This window comes from Pan troglodytes, chromosome 5 (genome assembly GCF_028858775.2).
Source record: "Pan troglodytes isolate AG18354 chromosome 5, NHGRI_mPanTro3-v2.0_pri, whole genome shotgun sequence".
In the NCBI taxonomy this organism is placed as follows: Eukaryota; Metazoa; Chordata; class Mammalia; order Primates; family Hominidae; genus Pan; species Pan troglodytes.
The window spans coordinates 111,407,981-111,434,099 of NC_072403.2; the positions used below are offsets into that span (position 1 = coordinate 111,407,981).

The 26,119-nt window shown below is 36.2% G+C and overlaps 1 protein-coding gene across 11 annotated transcripts in view; it reads right to left on the minus strand.

The window, feature by feature from the left end:
* The window catches only part of USP45 (ubiquitin specific peptidase 45), an 83,493-nt gene that overhangs the window by 30,580 nt on the left and 26,794 nt on the right, over positions 1-26,119 (minus strand). For 6 of the 11 annotated variants that reach the window (XM_009451697.5, XM_063813303.1, XM_518650.7 and 3 more), the window contains exons 6-13: positions 25,465-25,604; positions 24,984-25,079; positions 19,877-20,007; positions 13,264-13,351; positions 5,624-5,705; positions 3,761-3,852; positions 2,199-2,255; positions 1,723-1,866 (exon numbers count right to left, since the gene is read on the minus strand). In XM_009451697.5, the coding sequence (XP_009449972.1) occupies positions 1,723-1,866; positions 2,199-2,255; positions 3,761-3,852; positions 5,624-5,705; positions 13,264-13,351; positions 19,877-20,007; positions 24,984-25,079; positions 25,465-25,604 (830 nt within the window). Of the gene's footprint in view, positions 1-1,722; positions 1,867-2,198; positions 2,256-3,760; positions 3,853-5,623; positions 5,706-13,263; positions 13,352-16,876; positions 17,014-19,876; positions 20,008-24,983; positions 25,080-25,464; positions 25,605-26,119 lie in introns of those variants that run through there. The other 5 variants (XM_063813304.1, XM_063813305.1, XM_024357335.3 and 2 more) reach the window with 3 other exon arrangements.

Here is a 26,119-nt window from a genome sequence, read left to right on the forward strand (position 1 = left end):
TCACTTGAACCTGGGAGGCTGCAGTGAGCTGAGATCGTGCCACTGCACTCCAGCCTGGCTGGGCAACAGTGTGAGACTCTGTCTCAATAATTAATTAATTAATTAATTAATAGAGTAAGTTAAATTTAATGTTAATTTGCCAAATTAATACAAATCATTTCATATAAAAAAGTTTTTTTTTGCTGAAGTATAAGTTCAGATTGATTTCTTCCCATTTTCATGGGATAATACAACAGCCAGGTATGTCTCTAGTGAAATAATAGGTCTAGACAATGGTTACAATGATCACCATTTCATGGAATAATTTTCCATTTTCATGGGATATTCAACAACCAGGTATGTCCCTAGTAAAATAATAGATCTAGACAATGGTTATCAGTGACTGGTAATATCATAGAGAGACATAAAACATTATGTACATCTAGCTGATGGAAGTATACATGCCACCACCTAGAAGTTTTCTTGCTAAAAATTAAATAAGTAATTAAATCTGAACCTAACTAGGCCTCTAGATCTAAATGTCTCAGAGGAGAAATAAAGGTGACAGAGGAATCTGTTAACACCATGCTGCTGAAAAAAAGGACCTGATTTCTTCAGCAAATAAACTGCAAAGGAGGAAAAAGAGGGAGAGGGAATCTGTAGATGAAAAGAGATTTAAGAGACATGGCAATCATTGGGAGGCTGAGGCGGGTGGATCATGAGGTCAGGATTTCAAGACCAGCCTGACCAACATGGTGAAACCTGGTCTCTACTAAAAATACAAAAATTAGCCGGGTGTGGTGACATGCGCCTGTACTCCCAGCTACTCAGGAGGCTGAGGCAGGAGAATCGCTTGAACCCAGGTGGCGGAGGTTGCAGTGAGCCAAGATCGCGCCACCTGGGCAACAGAGTGAGACTCCATCTCAAAAAAAAAAAAAAAAAAAAAAAAAAAAAAAAAAAAAAAAAAAGAGGCACTGCAATCCATAGACCTCTTTTAAATCCTAAAATCCAAACTTTAGAAAGCAAAATAAAAAACTAAGTACTTATGAGACAACTGCAGAAATTTAAATAATGACTGAATCCTTATTTATTTATAATGAATTAATATTTTTGATATGATAATGGTACTGTGGTTTTTGGTTTTTAAGAGTATCCCTCGGTTAGTGCTGGGCGCAGTGGCTCACTCCTGTAATCCCAGCGCTTTGGGAGGCCGAGGAGGGCAGATCACCTGAGGTCAGGAGTTCGAGACCAGCCTGACCAACATGGTGAAACCCCGTCTCTATTAAAAATACAAAATTAGCCAGGCATGGTGGCACATGCCTGTAATCCCAGCTACTCAGGAGGCTGAGGCAGGAGAATCGCTTGAACCCAGGAGGCAGAGGCTGCAGTGAGCTGAGATTGCACCATTGCACTCCAGCCTAGGCAACAAGAGCAAAACTCCGTCTTAAAAAACAAACAAACAAACAAAAACTCTCTTTTAGAGATACACATTGAAGTATATGATATATTTGGGATTTATTTCAAAAATAATCTGGGATTATCCAAAAATAGTCTGGGATGGGAGGAAGGGGAGGATGTGGGATATATATAGTTAGTATACAAGTAGCCAAGTTGATAATTATGAAGCCAAAAAATGGGTACATGAGAGTTTATTACACTATGTTCTCTACTTTTAGATGTGCTTGAAACTTTTGTTAATAAACTGTTAAAAAACAGACGTCTAACAGATGCTTATGGTCTTACCTTATCTTTAGATGAAGAATGCTTCTTGGCAGCTCTAGGTTGATGAATATTTTCTATAGTAACATTGCCACTGTATCGATCATGATCTGTCTCCCGTAAACTTCTATATTTATTCATTCTTCCCCAAAGTAAAGGTTTTGAAACCTATGTAAATGCCACATACAGAACACAAAACCTCTTTAGTAAATAAATTCTGGATGTCCTCATCTTAAAATTTTTAACTGACTTGAAATACAAAAAATTAACAAATTATCAAAATAAAAAGTGTTTAAGAGTTTAAATTCCTTGAGAATAAAAACCATCATACTTTATGCATACTTACACAAACCCCCAAATCAGACTCAATTATGAATACAAACTCAATTATATATAAAAAATAATGACTCTCAGATATCTGGTAATATACTCAACAAATGTTTAAATAAATGATTAAATGTTCTTCACCAAAGCTTCATCATTAGTTTTCTTCTCCTTACCCTTTCTTCTATTATAGGAAGTGAAATATCAATGAATGGATCTTTCACCGTGGAGATCTTAAAAGGAAAACACATTGAAAACTTCAGTTAGAATTCTAATATAAACATATAGTTTTGTAAAGTACAAAGAAATCAAACTTCCCGGGCAACCTAAAATTTTACGTTAAAAACTGTTCCTGAAAAAAATAGCAATTTAATTGGGTATTGCAGCACATTGTTAATCAAAACAAGATATTCTCAAACATCAGTGAATGTGATCCAATTGAATTTTATATTACTGTCAATATGACTGGCCTGTAATATTTAAAATAACTTAAAAAAGACTAGACATTTTTGGTGAGCTTAGGGCTGGAACATAAGTAAACTATGAAATGTTAAGAAAAAGCCATGAAAAAAAGCAGAGAGCTTGGCTGTGTTTTATAGATTCTTTAAGGTAATTTTGTTTTAAAAGATACTCTCTATCTTGTGAGAGAGAAAACAACTTCTGTGTTGAATAGTCTAGAAACTTAAATAATCATGGTCATGCATTCTGTGTTTCAATGTGACAGGCTAGAATGAGATATATTTTATAATCCTGCTTCTTTAAGGCTAGAGAACACAGAAAAATACTCCATAATCTGGGACAGGAAAATGAATAAAGGCTCCTTTTACTACAAAAATCTAACAGAAATTTAAACCTATCATACGCTAAGTCATACACTTACAGAAATATTCCTTGCCAAGCAATTGAAAATCTACAAAAAATTCATACATGCTTTAAGTTGTTAAAGATGGCATTCAAAATAAAAATTATTAAGTTCAAAGTGAGTGAAGTCTACACAAAAATCTTTAATACATCATATAAACTTTAAATCAAAGGTGATATAACCACCCTAAATTATGTTAATACATTAAGTTATTTCTATTGGAATTAGTTTTTTTTTTTGAAACTGAGTCTTGCTGTATCGCCCAGGCTGTAGTGCAGTAGTGCGATCTCGGCTCACTGCAACCCTGCCTGCTGGGTTCAAGTGATTCTCCTGCCTCAGCCTCCCGAGTCATTGGGACTATAGGCACCCACCACCATGCCTGGCTAATTGTTTTGTATTTTTTTAGTAGAGATGGGGTTTCACCATGTTGGCCAGGCTAGTCTTGAATTCCTGACCTCAAGTGATCCGCCGGCCTTGGCCTCCCAAAGTACTGGGATTATAGGCATGAGCCACTGCACCCAGCCTGGAATTACATTTTAGGGCACTGCAATGTAGCACAGTTACTCTCTTCACAGAAATTTTTCTCTCACTTCAAACAGATAGCTAATGAATTTCAGTATATTAAGATAGGCTAAAACTGCCTCATAGGTGTGTCATGAGGAAAAATAACACAAAAATACATTTACTTTTAAAAATATATAAATTATCACATTTACTTTCTAGGAGTGTAGCGTATAAAAAGACTTTCAAGAATTATTATGTAATCATCTGTCAAATTTTAAAAATGACTGCCAATGATTATATGTGAAAGAAAATATAATAAAAATGATGTGATTGTAATCCATTCCATGCTGAATTGAATTCTAAAGTACCTACATTTGCACATTCTTCACACATGACCGTGCTAGTTAATTCACCAATAAAGATCCGATCTATGAAGTTCATTTTCACACCTTCTTTTCCATATGCTGTAAAAATCATACTTTTTAATGCAAAAAACATGTCAACCATCCATCTAGCAGTATAATAGGCTATCTTCTGGTTATTCAAAAGTAATCTGAATAAGATATTCTGTACTACATTTAATAATACATTTTACTATACATACAACATTCTAAAGTCTTTCTCCTTTACAATTTTGTAGCAGATTTACAACTATCAACTACTTTAGTCTCCAAGAAATAATGAACTATTCTTAAGAGGTAAAACAAAACAACCACTATTCATACCACACCTCAACCACTCCCATTAAAACTTATAAAACCTCATGTCTAACCAATAAGTACCCAGAAGAATGGAAAAGGAGATTATGCTATCAGGACTACGGATGCCAGGATCACGGCTATGAAAATAACAGTCATAAAAGGCAAGTGTAAGGAATTAACATAGGTAATTAAGAACTCAAGAACATGGTTATATTTTTAAAAGTTAAAATTATTCTGCTCAGGAAATATTTATAAATTTAAAAAATGCCAATGACTTAGTTTAAAATAACCTGAGGTTGGGAGAAAATGGATTAAACATAAACCATGAATGCAGTTTAAGTTGGGTGAGAGATATAAAGGGCTGCATTATGCTATTCTCTCTACTTTAATAAAAATTTGAAACTTTCCATCATAAACCATGGGAGCAAAAAGTATATTAACAAACCTATTCACCCCTCTTTCAAACTTCTTTTTTGAGCCTCTATCTTCAAGTTTCATACAAACAATACTTAAAATCATTAAAAATATTAGAGCACTGAATGACAGAAAACATGTGAATATATCAGTAAACATTAATTAAAATTGTATTTAGAAATACTATAATAATAAAGATGTTTCTTCTAGAAAAACTACAAGGGATTGGAAATAGTACAAAACTGGAAAGAGGGGGAAGAAAAACGGGGCTGTTATTCTAAACATCCACGAGATGGCACTATCTCAACACAAAAGAACAAGGCATATTTGAGCAGCTACGTTTTTTAAAAATCTTGAACCCTTAATTACAATAAAGTGCACAGTAACAATGTGTGTATGTTTGCAAATTATAGACCTGTAGTACATACATTATAAAACCACAAAAACAAAAGTTAGAAAAAAGTACAAATAATATTTTTAAATGTCTTCTAAAAATCACTTCATGCTAACATTAGTTAGTATCTCAATGCAGAATATACATTTAGGGCAAGGTATATAAACCCACACTGTAGTATTGATAATGATAAATAACCAACTTTGATTAGGTAATCATCATTTGGGGCTCATATTTTTATGGATGAATAGCAAACACTAGGAGTAGGCAAAGTGCACTTACACTTGACTTACCAGCACTCTCTTCAATAAACGGTTTATTTGCAGGAGTCTTTGGAGCACTTAAACATTTTGTCTAGTTACATCTAAAAAATATCCATAAATCCATTGATCCAAACACATGTCAAATGATACAATATGATAAATATGAACTTCCAAGTGTGGTTGCTACTTTCAACAACCTTTCAAGTTTCCCTTAGAAGACCTCACATAAAGGTATCAGTGTCAATCTGTATACTTGGTATTAGCTTTATTCTTATAAATTCACATGAATACATTCTAGCATTTTCTATGTTCCACTAAAGTATTTTTCAGACACTGCAGCAACTACGTCCTCCTTTTAAAGCCACTACTTTGGTGGATTAGTTCACATAATGTTCTTTTTCCAACTAAAATAAAATTTTAATATTTTCTTACAGAAAAAAGTTTTAACAAAGAGTCAACATACCTTTGACTTTTTTTCTAGTTTCATCATCAGCAGTTTTAGTAGTTGGGTTGTTAAATGCTTTTAGAATGCTAGCTTGTATTCGCTGTAAAACAAAGTTAATAGATTCTGGTCTAATAATAGTTAACTCAGGCCTCATCCTCCTAATAAAAGTACTTTCAAACAGCAAGGTACACTGTGGATTTCAGTTCCCTAGTCTGAAAATAAAATGACCAAATTTTTAAAAAAATGTAATTTCTTCCAGGTCTCAAATTCCATGAATGGATTGCTCTAATGTCAAATTTTCCCAAGAGTCAGAATTTTTACATTTAGGTTCTCTCTTGGATTTAATGTATTTTTATCAATGTACAAAAAGCAAGCAGCCTAGTCCTGTTGCTTAGCATAAATTAATTTGCCCTCTTTCTTCCTTCTCCCTCTCTCTAAAATGACACTTCTTAATTAGGACCAAAAAAGAAAATAGACCATATGAAATTTATTGTCTATGAAGACCTTTCTATATTAAGAAGCTATCAAGCTGGTTACTATAATCTCTATGCTATGTGGACTAACTCATTTATATACACATATAACTAAAGTCCAAATTTATCAATTAATGTCCATAGCAAGAAGAATCCCCCAAATTTTAATTATGGTTTTACTTGAACTTAGTTGTCAATAATGATTATGTTTTCAGCAGCTCTCAGTAAATGACAAGGTTTATATTAACTATTTCTACATCTCTTGTGTATGTTTTAGGAAAGATCCCATCTCACAGAAAAGTTTCAGAATAAAACTACATACTCCAAGAATAAAACTTAATAAGTGACCTTTTAACATTAACTATGCCCCTAATTAGTGGATGAATTTTGTCTTCCTAATTCAGATTATGACAGTAGGATGAGGGAAAAGTTTGTTAATTATCTTTCCAAAAAATATATATATATAATTAATATATATATAAATATATATATAATAAATATATATATATATAATTTTTTTTTTTTTTGAGAGAGAGTCTTGTTTTGTTGCCCAGGCTGGAGTGCAGTGGTGTGATCACTGCCCACTGCAGCTTTGACTTCTCTGGGTTCAAGTGATCCTCCTGCCTCAGCCTCCCAAGTACCTGGGATTATAGGCACACACCATGACACCTGGCTAATTTTTAAAAATTTTTTTGTAGAGATGGGGTTTTGCCATATTGCCCAGGCTGGTCTTGAGCTTCTGAGCTCAAGCAAGCCACCTGCCTCAGCCTCCCAAAGTGCTGGAATTACAGGCATGAGCTGCCACACCTGTTTTTTGTTGTTTGTTTGTGTGTTTTGTAGAGACAGGCTCTTCCTATGTTGCCCAGGCTGGTCTCAAACTCCCAAAGTGCTGGGATTACAGGTGGTGCCTGGTCCTTCCTATCTTTTAATTGGAAAAGATCACTATGATATATTAAGTGAAAAAAAGACAAAGTACAAGTTATATATATGGTATATGCCACCTTTTGAATAAGGAAAAAAAGAGCATAAAGGAAGAAAGACAAGAACACGGGATATAAACAATGGCAAAGTCAAAACACAAGAGAGGCAAAGGGATTTCCCAGGAGCATGGTTAGGAGGAATTCCAGAGTGACACCTGTACATCAGATATGAGAGGTAAAGAACCCAGATTGGAGCAATGAGACTTATGAATCAGACATATTGTCAACACCAAGATCCCCTTCTGCCATTATAACATGCTTTTAATCTAAGAACACAATATTATATGGAGAAGGAGGTGATCACATTCTTATTCTCGCTCCACGCCCTGCTGCCTGGATAAGCAGAAGACACTCATGACCCCCAGAATTGTTCTGCTGTGTATGATTTATGTTTCTTCTGTGTATGATATATGTTTTTTAACACATCCTCCTCCAATAATTGTGAAACCGAGTTTCACTTATTACTAACTGGCCTGTGATTAACACATTATATTTCCTATAACTGTTGACTGTCCTCAAGCATATTTTGAAAATTAATACAAGATTCAAAACACTTAAATATTTTACAAAGTAGGGGATAAAAGCAAACATAAAGCAATTCATACCGTGTGACACAAGTCCTGAAATACACTTATATACTATAAAGAAATCAAACAATAAAATGTCTCCCAGAAGCTATTAAATACTGAAATAATCTTCAATTCAGACTCAATAAATTTGAAAGTTGATATAATTCAGACATTGTCTAAGCTAAAGTTGACTTTTACACCTTGAAAAAAGAATTTATTGAACTAAAGTAAGCAAATTGGAATTGTGTAAATTCCATGCAGGAGAAATATTTAATGAACTTAAATGAAAAATTCCAATAAATACCAATGTTCACTCACAAATATTTCAGATAATCATAACATTTCAAACAACTCAAGAGAAATACTTCTAACTCAACTTAGTCTGTAAATTTATCCTACAATTTAAACATTTTACTAATTCAGACATGATTTTTGATATGATTTAATGAAACTTTGCTATATATCCTGAAATGTCATATCACTCAAAAGAAGCTAAGAAGCTACCAATTCAAGCAGCAGGAAAAAAGCTAAAAAGCTGTGATTACACTCTAAAAAGAGTAAAATGAAATTGTTTACATTATTAACTTTTAAATATTAGACTTTTGCTTTTTAATTTTGATCCTAACCATGAATTTATATTCTCTACTCTAAACTGTTTAAAAGTCAATTAATAGGTAATTCATCAAGTTGAGGAAAATAAATGAGTTTACGTCCATATACAATTCCTCATTGTTAAGAGTTGTGCTTTGAACAATCTAGGTTAAAAGAAAGATACATACTTTGGTCAGGGAGCTGTTAATAACTGTAGCACTTAATCAATTAGCAGTATCAAGGTTCAACTATTTCAAATCTCCACCTTATACTTTAAAAACAAGAATGAAAATAATGTACAGTTTAAGTTAGCTGAGATATTCTGTCTTTAAAATAATTCTAACCAAAAATATATTACAGTAATAAATCTTGAAGATAATAAAAATATAGTATCATTAATTTAGTGACTGTGCAAATTATAAGGAAAAAACAAAGAAGCATAAATGTATAAAATAAAAAGACTGTCTTATAAAAGAACTACTTCTAGGAAATTTGATTTTGTACATGAAAAATTTACAATTTCTGCACAAATGATCCTTTAAGTACTATATTCAGCAAGAGTATATTCCTCAATGTTGTAGTTCAGAAAAGACTTTAATGAAACCATATGAAAGGAGGTCAGTAGTTTTTCATCATTACTAAAAGATTCTGGTGGCAGACATAACACTGTAGCCTTCCTTCAATCAAGAAACACATGGCAGTGACACACAACAACAGCACGATTAACAGCTGTGGAGTTCCCAGGCCAGACAATGCAGCTCCTGCCCTGATACTCACTGTAGCTGACCGTCAGGACTGTCCTCGCTTATGAAATTGAATAGATCCACAGACTTGACATTTTAATTTTACTGCACCATTTAAAGCCCTCAAATAGTGCAAGAAAGATAAGAGCTTTCAAAACCAATGTGTCCTGCTGGGCTGCCTAAGATACTGTGCATCCCAATGCACCATTACGACTAAACAATAATTTAATTATAACAAAGACTGCTATCAAATTATAGAGGTAAAACAGAAAAAAGTGACAGGGATATATTTTACTTTTTTTATAATATCAACAGAAAAAAAACCCCAAGACATAATTTTAATCCATTCACATGACTTTTAACTTCACTTACTAATTTTTTTTTTTTTGAGAACGTGTCTCACTCCCTCACCCAGTCTAGAGTGCAGTGCCGCGATCACAGCTCACTGCAACCTCCACCTTGAGTTCAAGCAACTCTCCTGCCTCAGTCTCCTGAGTAGCCAGGATTACAGACACGCATCACCATGCTTGGCTAATTTTTGTATTTTTAGTAGACACGGGGTTTCACCACGTTGGCCAAGCTGGTCTCGAACTCCTGACCTCAGGCGATCTGCCCACCTCAGCCTCCCAAACTGCTGGGATTACAGGAATGAGCCACCATGCCCAGCCCACTTACATAATTTTTAATTCCATTTAATGATACATGACCACCACATAGTAAACGTATTCCTGCAAATCATGGGGAAAAAAATAATTCTAGCAATTGATAAATCTGAATTAATCTTAAAGTAACTCGTATCATCTGTAGGCCCATTTATTGTTCATAATACAAAAAGCAACCTGTTCCCACCGTGCCAACATGCATCTACCCCTCAACAAGAACAGCAATATACCATAATTATTGAATCCGATTTAATACTTTTACAAATAGTAAAATAATTGTGGTTACATTTTAAATAGCAGACTTAAAATCATTATTTCTACTGACTACAGATGTCCAAGCATTTAAACTTCAATCAGCAGTATTTTATAGAATTAGAAAGATCATTAGTTTGGGAGTCAGAAAGACTTGAGTTTGAAGCTCAACTCTAAGTATCAGTTCCTAGCTCTAAGAAAATGTGATCAAATACTAGCTAGGGGACTATGCTAATATCCTCAATGGTTAACTAATTATAAATCTCTTTTTTTTTTCTTTTTTAGACACAATGTAGGTAAAACAACACAGTATTATCCTGTCGGTTTATTAGTTTATTCAAATACAACATATTCAAAATAATTGCAAATCACAAACTAGCTAGTATAACATATAAGAATAATTATTTTGATTTCTTCCCAATTCAAATTCTCAAAAAAAAGTTGCGTTTAAGGGTAAGCACATACAACTCATTCAAAAAACATTCACAGGGAGCCCGGAGTGGCAGCTCATGCCTGTGATCCCAGCACTTTGGGAGGCCGGCCGAGGCAGGCAGATTACTTGAGGTCAGGAGTTCTAAACAAGCCTGGCCAAAGTGGTAAAACCCTGTCTCTACTAAAAATACAAAAAAAAAAAAAAAAAATTAGCCAGGCTTGGTGATATGTGTCTGTAATCCCAGCTATTCAGGAGGCTGAGGCAGGAGAATCACTTGACCCCAGGAGGTTGGAGGTTGCAGTGAGCCGAGATCACAACACTGCACTGCAGCCTAAGCAACAGAGCAAGACACTGTCTAAATAAATAAGCAAGCCTAGTCAACATGGTGAAACCCCATTTCTACTAAAAGTACAAAAATTAGCTGGGAATGGTGGCACACCCTGTAATCCCAGCTACTCGGGAGGCTGAGGCAGGAGAATCACTTGAACCTGGGAGGCAGAGGCTGCAGTGAGCTGAGATCATGCCACTGCACTCCAGCCTGGATGACAGAGTGAGACCCTGTCTCAAAACACACACACACACACACACACACACACACACACACACACACACAAATTCACAGAACACCTACTATGTGCAAGGCACACAGGACAGAGACAATACATAGTACCATTCCTCAAAGAGATCACAATCTAAGAAAGCTGACAGATAGGGACATAAATCTAAATAGAAAGTGGTAGGGTTTATGATCAAATATGTAAAAGTAGAGAGGTGGCAGAAAAGGAATGACACCTCTAAAAGCTGAATTCAATTAGCTTAATAAGAAAGTCAATAAACAGACAATTAAAAATAGGATTGTGATACATGATGTTTTATAGCAGGAGAGAGTAATTAACTCAATCCTTATTTTTAAAGGAAACTTTAAAGAAAATATTAGAACTCTAATTTTCTCTTCACTGGAAACTGGTCACTAGGAGTAAAGAGACACTGCCACACTACAATTAAAACAGGATTTTTGTTGTTTTTTGAGGTAGGCTCTGCTCTGTTGCCCAGGCTGGAGTGCAGTGGTGCGATCACAGCTCACTGCAACCTCCGCCTCTCGGGTTCAAGCGATTCTCATGCCTCAGCCACCCAAGAAGCTGGGATTACAGGTGTGCACCACCACGCCTGGCTAATTTTTGTGTTTTTAGTAGACACATGGTTTCACTATGTTGGCCAGGCTGGTCTGAAACTCCTGAGCTCAAGTGATCCACCCACCTTGGCCTCCCAGAGTGCTGGGATTACAGGCATGAGCCACCATATCTGGCAGAATTTTTTTTTAAAAAGGAAGGTCCATCTTGCCTAGCACTACTTATCACAAGCACATATGCACTTCACTGAACACTTGGCTGCTTTTATTACATATTACCATATAGATTAAGAAGTATATTTGCCTTGAATGGAACACAGGTTTTCACCTATTACTCCAATTATGACTGACAAGGGCTGCCCACAATGCTGTGCTCAGAAAATAATTCTGAGGCTGAACCCAAACTCACCTGGACTGTTAGGAACGATCAGCAATGTCTTCTATGAGTAAGAGGGAGGAAAACGGAGAATGTGTGCTGTGTATCTGATATCCTTAATATCTTGCATTTTCTCTGATAAACTGATCCTATGTGCACAGGAAACCCCTCCCCAGAAGAAGTTGAATTTAACTAATTTAACGTTAAAGTCAATAAAGAGCCAATCAGTTAGGGGATAGGCCTACAATCAACACTGGGGAATCTATCCAGTCCACAGGCTATTCCTTTTCTGAGAAATGCTCTCTCATCCAAGAGGCTGGGACTCCTCTCTCCTAGCCACAAACAACTGATCCATGAGTGGAATTTAATCCAACATGGAATAATGAAGTTTCTATCTACTGGGAATTTAAAAATCGAGAATCATGAATAGCCAGTATAGTTTTTACATACATGGAACTATGACATGCAAATACTGGTTGGTCTGCATGGAGAAAAATGAAGAAAATTTACAGAGCCAGAGAAACTAGGATAAGAAGAAGAATGCTTTCTGGATTCCTGACAGCTTTCCTGTTCCTATATCCCCCTATCGCCCAGGAATATCTCCCTGCATCTTAAGATTCCTTTTTTTTTTTTTTTTTTTTTTTTACGGCGTTTCACTCCGTCACCCAGGCTGGAGTGCAGTGGCACGATCTCAGCTCACTGCAACCTCCACCTTTGGGGTTCAAGTGATTCTCCTGCCTCAGCCTCCCAAGTAGCTAGGATTACAGGCACACGCTACCACACCTGGCTAATTTTTATATTTTTAGTAGAGACAGGGTTTCAGCATGTTTCCCAGGCTGATCTTGAACTCCTGACCTCAGGTGATCCACCTGCCTCGGCCTTCCAAAGTGTTGGGATTACAGGCATGAGCCACCATGCCTGGCCCCAATTCCTTTTTACTTAAGCTAGTTTAAATTATTTTATTTACAGACAAAGGACATTAACTAAAAAGGACAATAGGGCTGTAAAAGGATAAAGGTAAATATCTTACAGAAGAAAGAAAAAATATCTAGAATATTTACTCTAAAAAATTAAATTATTTCTCAACTGTACTTTTAAATTGTAATAGAAATTACTTACTTAGTTGTTTTTTGTTTGTTTGTTTTTTGAGACAGAGTCTCACTCTGTCACCCAGGCTGGAGTAGTGCAGTAGCGTGATCTCAGCTCACTGCAACCTCTGCCTCCTGGGTTCAAGCAATTCTCATGTCTCAGCCTGCCAAGTAGCTGGAATTACAGGTATGCACCACCATGCACGGCTAATTTTTATTAGAGACGAGGTTTCACTATGTTGGCTAGGCTGGTCTGAAACTCCTGACCTCAGATGATCCACCCCGCCTTGGCCCCCCAATAATCCCTTAGTTTTGTATCCTCTTCTTGAAGAGAATACATGATATACATAAAGAAACCTGACCTTTGTTTCTTCTGTCCTCACTGCATCCAGAAGATAATGAAGAAGCTCCTGACTGTCCTGTTGCTGGAAATCTTTAAATCGAGGTGCCCTGTGATTTAAAAACAAAAGAGGAAAGATAAAAAGAATAATCATTCCATGGTTCATCAACACTCTTCTCTAAATGCACTTGAAATAGCATATTATTAGCCGGGTGAGGCAGCCTACGCCTGTAATCCCAGCATTTGGGAGGCCAAGGGGCAGATCACTTGAGCTCAGGAGTTCGAGACCAGCCTGGGCAACAAGGCAAAACCCCGTTCTCTACCAAAACACACACCCACACACACAAAATGGCATAAAGACGCAGTTTACTACTTTTCCAACTAAATAGACAAAATGTGATTACTGGTCCAATTAGGGTGTGATCTTAAGTGTGCACTGAGAATATGGCTATCATTTATTAAGCAACTACTATATGTTAAGCACAATACTAGTAGTTTTTCACATGTTCAGGCATAATCCTCCAACAACTTTGTTGGGATGTACTGTTTTCTCCAACTTACACATGAGGGCTCAGCGGTATTGTTTAAAACATTTGCAAGGTCATACAGCTAGCAAATAAACCAGTATTCAAACCCAAGCCACTGTGATTTATTATCTTCCTACCTTAACCAAAAGGAAAGCAAGAGAGTGTTTCTATTTCATATAAAGGACTATAAGTTGATCTCCCTGTGAATATATTTTTTAAGGACTTGATAATTAAATTTCCTCTGTATTAACTTAATAGAAAGATCAGGTACTATTCATGGAGACACTGACATAGGAAATATTTGGTTGATTTCAGTAACTTTAAGAAGTAACCTACAGTAAACTCTATGCTAAAATGAACATTTTGCCTTAAGTGCAGACAAGTATTAAATCTAGAAAGTGTTCTGACCTAAGATGAAGAAATAATTCTGTCAAAATACAAAATAATGAGAATATATTATAGTAGAAGACACATTTACAACTATTTATGATATTTACAACATATCTCATGTGATATACAAAACAGCACTGTTCAGGAATTTATAATTAATATAAGTTCTACTTTATGCTTGAGAAAATTGAAGAACAAGCTAAGTGCCACTAACATAACTACAGGTCTTTTGACAGAGTGCAGTACTTAATTATTTTTAATTATTATCTCATTTTTATTTTTGTGAGATGGAGTTTCACTCTGTCACCTAGGCTGGAGTGCAGTGGCACAATCTCAGCTCACTGCAACCTCCGCCTCCTGGGTTCAAGCAATTCTCCTGCCTCAGCCTCCTGAGTGGCTGGGACTACAGTTGCTGGCCACACCTGCCATCGTGCCCGGCTAATTTTTGTATTTTTAGTAGAGGTGGGGTTTCTCCATGTTGGCCAGGCTGGTCTCGAACTCCTGACCTCAAATGATCCACCCACCTCAGCCTCTCAAAGTGCTGGAATTACAGGCATGAGCCATCAGGCCCGGCCAAGTGCAGTACTTTCAGCATTATTCTTCATTATCTCAGGATAAATATTAATCCTAATAATACAAAGAAAGTGAGTCCCTGACTGCTAAAACATTAACCGGTCATCAATCCAGCCTGTAAGAGGAAACACCACTCCAGACATTCTTGCTAACTAGCAGCACATAGCAACATGCTGACAATACTTTATTACCTTGATGGGCTTCCCTACCTGCACTTGGTGGACAGAACCCACCTCCTAGATTAGAGATGAGGACAGAAACCAAGATGGACACATATTCTAATCCTATTTGGACCTCCACAGCTGGCATCAGGAGAGGCAGAAACTGCAGAACCCTATACTTATGCTGTATACTCCAAGGAAGGCCAGTGAAGTAGCAGATGACTAGAGGAGGGAACAGGAGAATCCTTCAGAGATCTTCACTAGCCAAGTGGTAGGTAGGAGGAGGGGGCAGTTTATGGCTTTCAAAGCAGACACACAAGGAGGAAATCATTCCTGAACAAAGAGAAACTGCCTCCACCATGTCTCTGCCTATAGCTCCTTCTCAACCAATGCAAAAACTATTTACTGCCTTCTAAACCACTGAAGAAAATTTAATAAACTTAGATTTGTTTTGTTTTGTTTTTTTTTAACCTAGGAATGGGCAAAAAAAAATCATAGGATGATTTCTAGACTCTATGATGGAGCCTATCTGAGCTACCCATATCAAGAGAGACTTTCAAACCTATTAAAGGATTAAAAGATAAAAATCACCAAACATATGAAAATATTCAGCCTATTCAAAATAAGGGGAACCCTAAGGATTCCCAGGAAATGTACTTTAGTAAAAGTATTGCCATGAGAAAGAGGAGAGGGCTTTTAAAAACCTCAAGGCATGAGAGAAAAATATATGTACAAGCATAAATTAGGAGACTGTCAAGAAAAAGAAATTTAATCCACTTCTATGTTCATCACAGTGCTATTCACAATAGCAAAGACATGGAATCAACCTAGGTGCCCATATATGGTGGATTGGATAAAGAAAATGTGGTCTATATACACCATGGAATACTACACAGCCATAAAAAAGAACAAAGTCATATCCTTTGCGGCAAGCAACATGGAAGCAGCTGAAAGCCATCACCCTAAGTGAACTAATGCAGAAGCAGAAAACCAAATAAAACAAACAAAAACCACAAAGTTGAAGACCTTGCTCCCAAATAAGGCTCATCACAAGTGGTCAAAGTGTGTGATAATCACCACTATAACAGAAACTTCAAGAGACTGGTTCACATACACACAATATGAGTAAACCACAAATTATGCCAAGTGAAGGAAGTCAGATAAAAAAAGAGTACACCCTGTATGATTCCATTTCTATAGAATTCCCCAAAATGCAAACTAATCTATTGCAACAACAAAAAAAAACAGGTAAGGGGTATACCACCCAGGGATGGAGTTTAGGGGAGAGGTTCTAGAGAAAGGGATTATAAAGGGGCCCAACAAAACTTTGGGGGGTGATGGATACATTCATTATATTGAATGAATGTATGTATATATACATATACACACACACACACACACACACACAAAGTGTATAGATATGTCAAAACTTATCCAATAGTATATTTTATTTTTTAGAGAGACAGGGGTGACAGGAATGCAATGACATTAACAGCTCACTGAACACTCAAAACTCCTAGGCTCAAGTGATCCTCCTACCTCAGCCTCTAGAGTAGCTGGGACTACAGGTGTGCACCATCACACCTCTGGCTAATTTTTTTTTCATAGAGTCTCCCTATGTTGTCCTGGCTAGTCTCAAACTCCTGGCCTCAGGCAGTTCTCCCACCTTGGCTCCCAAACTGCTGGGATTACAGGCATGAGCCACTGTGTCTGGCCCCAGTAGTACACTTTAAATAGGTACAATTTATTTTATGTCACATATACCTTACTAAAGCTAGCCAGAATATCCACCAATACAATTTACTATTCCAACAGACAAAAAAAAAAAAAAAAAAAAAGATTATTTGGATACAGAAAAAGCATTTTTAAAAAATCCATTTCTTAATAAGAACTCTCAGAAAAAAGAAAAACTAAAAATAATTGGGAATTTCCTCAACCTGATAAAAGGCATGTATGAAAACTCTATAGTTATTATCACACTTACGTGTGAAAGACTGCATGCTCTCCCTTTAATATCAGGAATAAGGCAAGATGCCTATTTCACCATTCTAACATTGTATTGGTGGTCCTTTTTCATTTTTTTTCCAAGAAGAGTCCTATTGCAATATGTATTGGTTGTCCCTGACAGTGATATAAAATGAGAAAGAGATATAAAATGATACAGATTGGAAAGAAAGAAAACAATCTTCATTTGCCAATGACATTGTCTACATAGGAAATACCAACGAATCAACATAAAGCTAAGAGAACTAGTAAAGCAAGTTGGGTAGGGTAGCAAGAAACAAGGTCAACATACAAAAATCAACTGTATTTCTGTATATTAACAATGAACAATTGGAAATTGAATTTTTTAAAAAGAGTACTATTTACAATAAATAGCATAAAAACATGAAATTCTTAAGATAAATCTAACAAAATATGTGCGGGATTTGTATGCTGAAAACTATACACCCTTGATGAGAAAAATCAAAGACCTAGAAAACTGGTAAGATACCATACATGAAAAGATTCAACATTGTTAAGATGTTGATTCTCCCCAAATTGATCTACACATTCAAAACAATCCCAACTGACAATCTGATTCTATAATTTACACAAAAAAGCAAAGGACCGGCCAGGCGCGGTGGCTCACGCCTGTAACCCTGGCACTTTGGGAGGCCAAGGTGGGCAGATCACCTGAGGTTGGGAGTTCAAGACCAGCCTGACCAACATGGAGAAACCCCATCTCTAGTAAAAATACAAAATTAGCTGAGTGTGGTAGCGGGCGCCTGTAATCCCAGGCTGAGGCAGGAGAATTGCTTGAACCCAGGAGGTGGAGGCTGTGGTAAGCCAAAATCATACCATTGCACTCCAGCCTGGGCAACAAGAGCGAAACTCCATCTCAAAAAAAAGAAAAGAGGACCTAGAATAGTTTGAAAAGGATGACCAAAATTTGAGAACTTATGCTACTCAATTGCAAGACTTACTATGAAGCTACAGTAATCAAGACAGTGTAGGCTTTGGGGTAAAGACAAGACATGTAGATCAATGAAACAGAATATAGTTCAGAAATAAACCCAAACACATGTGGCTTAAATCTTTACTTGATTTTAAAAAAATATATTTGTCTAATGTATACTTCTTTTAAAAGTAAACACCATAAAACTAACAAAAAAAAAGGCAATTTAAAACTCTTCAGCCAAGCATGGATGACGCTCATGCCTGTAATCCCAGCTACTTGGGAGGTTGAGCAGGGAGGCATGCTTGAGCCCAGGAATTCGACTATGATTGGGCCACTGCACTTGAGCCTGGGCACAGAGCGAGACCCTGTCTCCTAAAAAATACAAAAAATAAATAAAACTCTTCAAATAATGTTTGATCTAGTTATTCTAAGAATTTATCCTACAGATGTATGGATACACTTCTGCAAGTACAGTGTATACATACAAAACTGAGTAAGTTATACACACATGTGCTAACATGGAAAGATGTATAAAATATATCAAGCAAGTTGCAAAAAATTTGCATATGTCTGTGTATGTATGATCACTTTTGGAAAGAATCAGATAATAGTTACTTCTGAGGAGTAAAGATAGAGAGGAGTTTGAATTTTTATCAGTGCCCATTATTTTAATAATAATTTTTAAAATGTTAATAAACCTTTATAACCAGGAAGAAAATTATACAAAACAAGTTATTTCTGGCAAAGTCAGAAACAAATTTCTAAAGCATACAATGATGACCTAATAACTTTTTTTGTTTTAATTTCAACTTTTATTTTAGATTCAAGGGGTACATGTGCAGGTTTGTTATCTGGGTATATTGTGTGATGCAAAGGTCCGGAGTACGAATGATCCCGTCACTCAGGTACTAAGCATAGTACCCAATAGTTAGTTTTTCAACCCTTCCTCCCTCAATCTCTCCCACCTCTAGTAATCCCCACTCTCTACTGTTGCCATCTTTATGTCCATGAGTACCCAATGTTTAGCTTCCACTTATGAGAACATGTGGTATCTGGTTTTCTGTTCCTGCATTAATTCACTTAGGATAATGGCCTCCAGCTGCATCCATGTTGTTGCAAAGAATATGATTTCATTCTTTATTATGGCTGTGCTAAAAACTTTTTAACTCTGTGAGACACTCATGCCTCTGAGAATTTTGCAGGTTTTTTTGGTCCTCAGGCTTTGAAGAAACATCATTTGCCAACCAAATGAAACATACACTAAGCCCTCTATTTTGGACTATATTTAAAATATCATGGCATTCATTACTAGTTTTAATTAAAATGAGATTTTAAAGTCTATAGATATACAAAAACGCAAGCTCATATTCAAAGAATTTTCCTTCTACATATTTTAGTAATTGTGGACTGGACTAGCTTGTGAGTTCCATGAGGACAGGGTGCATTTGTGATGCAATATATGTTGTGTACCCCTGAATTGCAGCAAGTACCTCATAAAAAGCAAGCTCTCAATTTTTTATATAAATGAATACATGAATGCATTAACGTCAAGTCAGATCCTTTATGTGTTTATTTCCAGGCACATAAGGATTTGGTTTTTAAACATACTGTAATACCTTGAGAAATTCACTTAAACTCTATTTGCCTCACAGCTCATCTTTTAAAATAAGAAAGCTAGATTAGATGTTATCTTACGGTACTTTCTAGATTTTACAACTCTATGGTTTTCTCACTTTATGGTATTACAACATAGGCATCCAAGTCAGGACAGACCTCCATTTGATTCTCAGCTTTTCACTCAGACTAGGTGAGCCATTTAATTTCTGTGTCTCCATTTCCTTATATATGAGGATAAGCTGCTTCTTCTGAGGACTGAGATATAATTTTCATAAAGCATAGAGCTGTAACTAATAAATTTTAGTTCTCTTCATAGTCAGGGCAATAAGAGCAAAGTTACAGTAAAAACGACTATTCATGTTAAGTGATGAATACATTAGTATTTTGTAACTCATAATTATTTATATTAAATGTAGATGCACCCACTTCTGACAAAGCTGATTAAAAAGAACTTTAGGAGAAAGTGGTCCTTTTTCAGTCTCCTTCATGCTGTGAAGAAACAGGAACAAGGCTGAGGTCAGTGGTCCAGGCCTTGAAAGTTCCACCACCAATGGGTCCTTTAAAAACATGATCAACTCTATGTCAGAAATGTACAATTTAAAAATAACATATTAAAAATCTGAGTTACACTCTGCTTAAATAACACCAACTAAATTGCCTCAATTGTATTAAGAAACTTTATTATTTCATAAATAAAATATATAAAAATGGAAAACAGAATACCTGCCTTGAAAAACACAGGTATTTTCATATCCTCTGCCCTTTGCTTAATAAAACTATTAGATCAAATGATATCACCAATCTTTAGTTGCTTGTCACTGTCCTTTAATGCACTCTCCAATAAATAAAATCACTAATCTACTTAATGTTTGTACCACTCCACGAATAATCATACATTATTTGCTAGTAAATAATGTATGATTATTTGTGTATAATGTATGATTATACACCTTTCTTTTCCCCAAATATTTTACTAGTAAAGTAATAATGTGGAATCATGTAACAAAATCAGCATAACATCTCCCTCTTTTAAAGGGGAGAGACATAAAGCTTGACAAAAGCAGCTAACATTGGGTGAAGGATTAACCCATTTAATTCTAGAATTTTTTTTCCCCTCGAAATCTGGTTTCTAAAGTACTATCCCCACAAATAACACTTTCTCCTAAAGGACAAGGAATAGAAAGCAGATCCCAAATATAAACTTGGGACATTAAAGAATGTTATCTTCCAAGATAACTATTGAATATATTTTCCTATTCCTATATTCATGAAATAACTGTTACATATGTATTTCATAACAACTATCCTTAAAAATCCACTATAATCACAGAAAGCACAGGCTATAATTTTCCATAGTTGTTTTTTTTTGTTTTGTTTTGTTTTTTTTTTAAGAGACAGGGTTGCCCAGGCTGGTCTTGAACTCCTAAGGCTCAAGCAATCCTCCCGCCTCAGCCTCCCAAGTAGCTGGGATCGCAGGCATGAGCCACCACACCCAGTCAAAATTACAGAGGACTCAAGACAGACTTTTGTGTTTTGTTTTTTTTTTTTTAGACGAAGTCTCACTCTGTCACCCAGGCTGGAGTGCAGTGGTGCGGTCAGCTCACTGTAACTTCAAACTCTTGGACCCAAGTGATCCTCCTGCCTCCACCTCCTGAGCAGCTGGGACTACAGATGCATGCCAGCATATCCAGTTGATTTTTAAAATTTTTGTAGAGACGGGGGTAGAGGGGGGTCTCACTTTGTTGCCCAGGCTGGTCTTAAACTCCTGGCTTCAAGTGATCCTCCCACTCCGGCCTCCCAAAGTGCTAGGGGATTACAGGAATGAGCCATGGTCCTCGGCCTTCCATAGCTTTTGAATGTCAAAAGTGCTTTTCTGGGCTGGGTGCCATGACTCACATCTGTAACCTCCACACTTTGGGAGGCCAAGGTGGAAGGATCACTTGAGCCCAGAGTGGAAGGCCCGCTTGGGCAACATAGGGAGACTCCGTCTCTGCAAAAAAAAAATTAAAAATTAGCCAAGTGTAGTGGCACGTGCCTGCAGTCCGAGCTACTCAGGAGGCTGAAGTGGGAGGATCCCTTAAGCCCAGGCTGCAATGAGCCATGATGGCACCACTGCACCCCAGTGTGAGTGACAGAATGAGACTGTCTCCAAAAAAAAAAAAAAAAAGTTTTCTCTTCTGCTGTAAACCTAAAACTGCTCTAAAAAATAAAGTCTATTTTTTTTTAAAGTGTTTTCTGCCATGTTAACTGAAAGTTACCTCAAGGGTCAAAAGTAAAATCTAAGGTAATTTTAAACTTCAAGTACCAAGTTGCACTTCCCTTTTCTCAATGAAAATATTTTTTAGACAGAATAAAAAACCTTCAAAATGAGATGAGGAAATAACCTTAGTTTTAAAAAGTACATTTAGACCTGGCGCAGTGGCTCACGCCTGTAATCCCAGCATTTTGGGAGGCCGAGGCAGGTGGATCACTTGAGGTCAGGAGTTTGAGACCAGCCTGGCTAACATGGCAAAACCCTGTCTCCACTAAAAATACAAAAAAAAAAAAATTAGCTGGGTGTGGTGGCACGCACCTACAGTCCCAGCTATTCAGGAAGCTGAGGCAAGAGAACTGCTTGAACCTATGAGGCAGAGGTTGCAGTGAGCCGAGATCGTGCCACTGCATTCCAGACTGGGTAACAGAGCAAGACTCCATCTCAAAAAATAAATAAAATAAAAATAAAAAATACACTTAAACTTTGAAAACAAAAGTTTGCTGAAAACACAAGAAGGATGAATTTCACACATAATGTTGACAGAAAGAAGCCAAATGCAAAATAATGTATATAGTAAGATTCCATTTATATGCAGTATTAAAACAGGCAAAACTAATCTATCCTGTTAGAAACCAGGTTAGTGGTTACTCATGTGGGTTAGGGAAGTAGTGAATGTGGGGGGGAGTTGAAGGGGCCTTCCAGATGCTGGTAATGTTACTTGAGCAAGGTGTTAGTTACACAAGTGTGTTAGCTGTGAAAATTCATCAAGTTATACACTCATAATATACATTTTTAAGAATATTTTCATTAAATAAAAAGTTTTCCACACACAGTTGATATGCACATAAATATTAAATTGAATCCAGCAGCATATAAGCATATCATAACTGGGGTTTGTAAGAGGAATACAGGATAGGTTTAACACTTGAAAAAGGAATCAGTGTAATTCACCACATTAACAGAATAAAGAAGAAAAACCATATGATCATCTCAATAGATGTGGGAAAAGCATTTGACAAATTCAACATCCATTCCGATAAAACTTTCAGAAAACTAGCAATAGAAAGGAATGTCCTCAAGCTTACAAAGAACACCTCTGAAAATCGTACCTTCGTATGTAATAATGGGAGAAGGCTGAATGTTTGTTCCCCTAATTTTGGGATTAAGGCAAGGCTGACTGCTCCCATCATCTCTATTCAACATGTTACTGGAGCTCTGAGCCAGCACAATAAGGTAAAAAAATAAAAATAAAAAAATAAACGGTATATAGACAAAAGACAAAGATAAACTGGTGATTCAAAGGGCAGTAACCAACTCAAAGAATAGTGCCACAGCTCAGGTCAACTTTATGCCTTAAAAACCTAAGATATAAGATTCAAAATTACCCTGTTAGAATGATACAAACCTAAAGTTATGAACTACAGTATCTAATTGCCATATAGTAATCCTGAAACACAGCTCTGCATGTCAAATATTTAAACTCAACATCCAATCGCATTTAACAGGAAATCACATTTAACAGGTCTTTTTAAATGACTAGGCAATAACTTCCCTTTAGTAGTTTTAAGGATCTCACTACACTTTATTTAGAATAGGGCATTGGAATCTATCATTAAATTTTTAAGGGGCTGAACAAATGTTTACAGGCTGCTTTTCGACTATATATACATATATATGGTAAACATTTACATGTAAATATATATATAAAAAGGAGGTTATTATATATATAACAGTATGTTATATATATAATAATACTGTCTTTCAAAGATATATATATAAAACAGTACTGTCTTTCAAAAATGCCTACTGGGAAAAACAATCTAAGATTACTAAGCATGTTTAGAGGGCTAAGCATTTTTAGAACTCTTTAATTGTTTTCAAAAGTCAGATCATGAGCTATACATATACTCTGACTTACACACTTACACACACACACAAACACACACACACAAGCTGATCAATTTCTCACTAAAATTGTCCTTACTAGTATCAATACCTCCCAGCCGAAGTCCATCAGAAACACACCTATCGTTGAACTAGGTGGGTTTATTACTTGTGGCAGTGAGGGAGATCACGCAGCATGGGGAACCACAGGGTGTCCTAGTAAGAGAGTGCTGTAAAGAACCTACCCAGGATTTAGGCTCTGGTTGAATAATCTGAAGGTGGGTTTCAGGAAGCAGAGGTTTACTCTAGAGTGAATGCCCTCAGAAAGCGAGGCTAATTCTATCATGGGACATCTCAATAAATCTTACATATTGCGGCAGTTGGTGGGGGAGACTAAAATGAGGATAAATCTCTAACTAGTAAAGTAGCATTCATTCATTTCTCATTTTGGCTGAAGGAGGGTGTTTCAGATTTTCTAAATGGCAAAGTGATCTTGTTTTAGACAAAATCATGAAGTGGCCTTGCTTTGTCTTATTTCATCGTAGTCTCAGAGAAACCTACTATCAGATTGTTATTCTGTGGGATTATCTGAATAACATGGCCTAACTGTGGGTGCCAGGCCAGCTTCTGAATATCAGGGGCTGCTCTTTTTTTCATCTTTCTCACTAGCTTAAAAATCTATCATCAGGCTAGGCTTCAAAAAACCTTTAGATGTGGCTGGGCGCGGTGGCTCACGCCTGTAATCCCAGCACTTTGGGAGGCCGAGGCGGGTGGATCACGAGGTCAGGAGATCAAGACTATCCTGGCTAACATGGTGAAACCCCGTCTCTACTAAAAATACAAAAAAAAAAAAAAAAAAAAGTTAGCCGGGCGCCTATAGTCCCAGCTACTCGGGAGGCTGAGGTAGGAGAATGGCATAAACCCGGAAGGCGGAGCTTGCAGTGAGCAGAGATCGCGCCACTGCACTCCAGCCTGGGCGACAGAGCGAGACCCCGTCTCAAAAAAAAAAACCTTTAGATGCTCACTATTAAAATTTCATCTTGCTTTAAAGAACAAAAATGCTAAATTTAAACGTCACCAGAAACTACAAAATAGGGGTTATAGGCATTTTGCTCAATAGAAGTCACACCTCTTTTGTTTCTTCCAGTATGTTTATTTTAAAGCTGCCTTGATATCTTTTTATTATTTGATCCATGGCATATTGGAACCATAACATACCTTAAAGTTATGATTTTAGAAATTTTAAATCTGATTATTTTCACAGAATGCTTTTAAATTATTTTTAAGCCCCCTGACTACTATCTTAGTTGACTGATCTGCGAATTAGGAAAAGAGATTTTGGTAACATCAGTGGCTCATCTGAAAGCAGCTATTATTCAAACAGTTATTACTCACCAGCTGAGAGTCTGAGGAAGGAAAAATCTTGAGTTTTGTACTACTTTCTTTGATCTCATTCATCAGATCAGTAAGAGTATAAGTCTGTGCCAAGTTCTAAAAGAAAACAAAATTAAAGTCTTCAGATTCAGTTAAAATATGCCTCTGATTTTATGGAATACACTCTCAAATTTCATCTAGCATAGCAAAAGTGTCTATTTCAAAAAATATTAAGATTTAGTTGAGTACATTTTACATTTAGTAAAGGTCACTATTACCGATAGAGCCATGGTAAAATACACAGAAGACCTTTCAGAAGCCCTGCATGAAAATAAGGTACATGTATACATATGGTGATGGCCCAAGATAGCGTAAACAAAAGGAAAACAGAGAAATTTCTAGAGGAACATTTAGCAGTCATTTGACAGTCTACAGGTGAGCCAATGACTATATAAATTAAGAGAATCTTTTACATATTACAAAGCTTTCTGATGACTCTTACCTGCATGACTGCATTAAAAAAGCAAGTATTTCCTAAATTTGTAATTCCTCTTACAGATAAACTTCTGCATTTTCCTCCCTTCTGTATTTCATCTGTTTCACATTTTTCTTCACAAAGTTTCATGATTCTAGAAAATGCACCTACAAGTTAGAGAAAAAATAACTGACACAAGATGTAAAGATAAATATGTCACTTAACATAATTTATATACATTATTTAAAATTAAATTTAAATAAGATTATCTCCCTGAATCAGTGTTCCTGAAGGGGAAGAATATAAACACAACTATCTTTGGTTTTATATTTTATTGCTAGAGCAATTAATTTAAACTTTAGTATACAGATCTGCACCTCACACTATATTACAGAATAAATTGCAGATGAATTAAAAAACTAAATGTAAAAGAACAGTCGAGAACAAGTAGAAAAGGTCTAACTTCTAAATACCATTACCCATGAAAAGAAATAAGGACTTCTAGGGGAAAAGGCTGATTCTTAACCCAGGGTAGCAAAGATGCAAAATGAACCCATAACATTTTGCCATGCCAGAGAGTAAGGAAGTGCTCAAAACGTGTGATTGGGAATAAGTCAAAATACACAGGGATTTTGACCAGGCTCGTTCAGTTCAGATAATTTGATCATAAAAATAAGTAAGG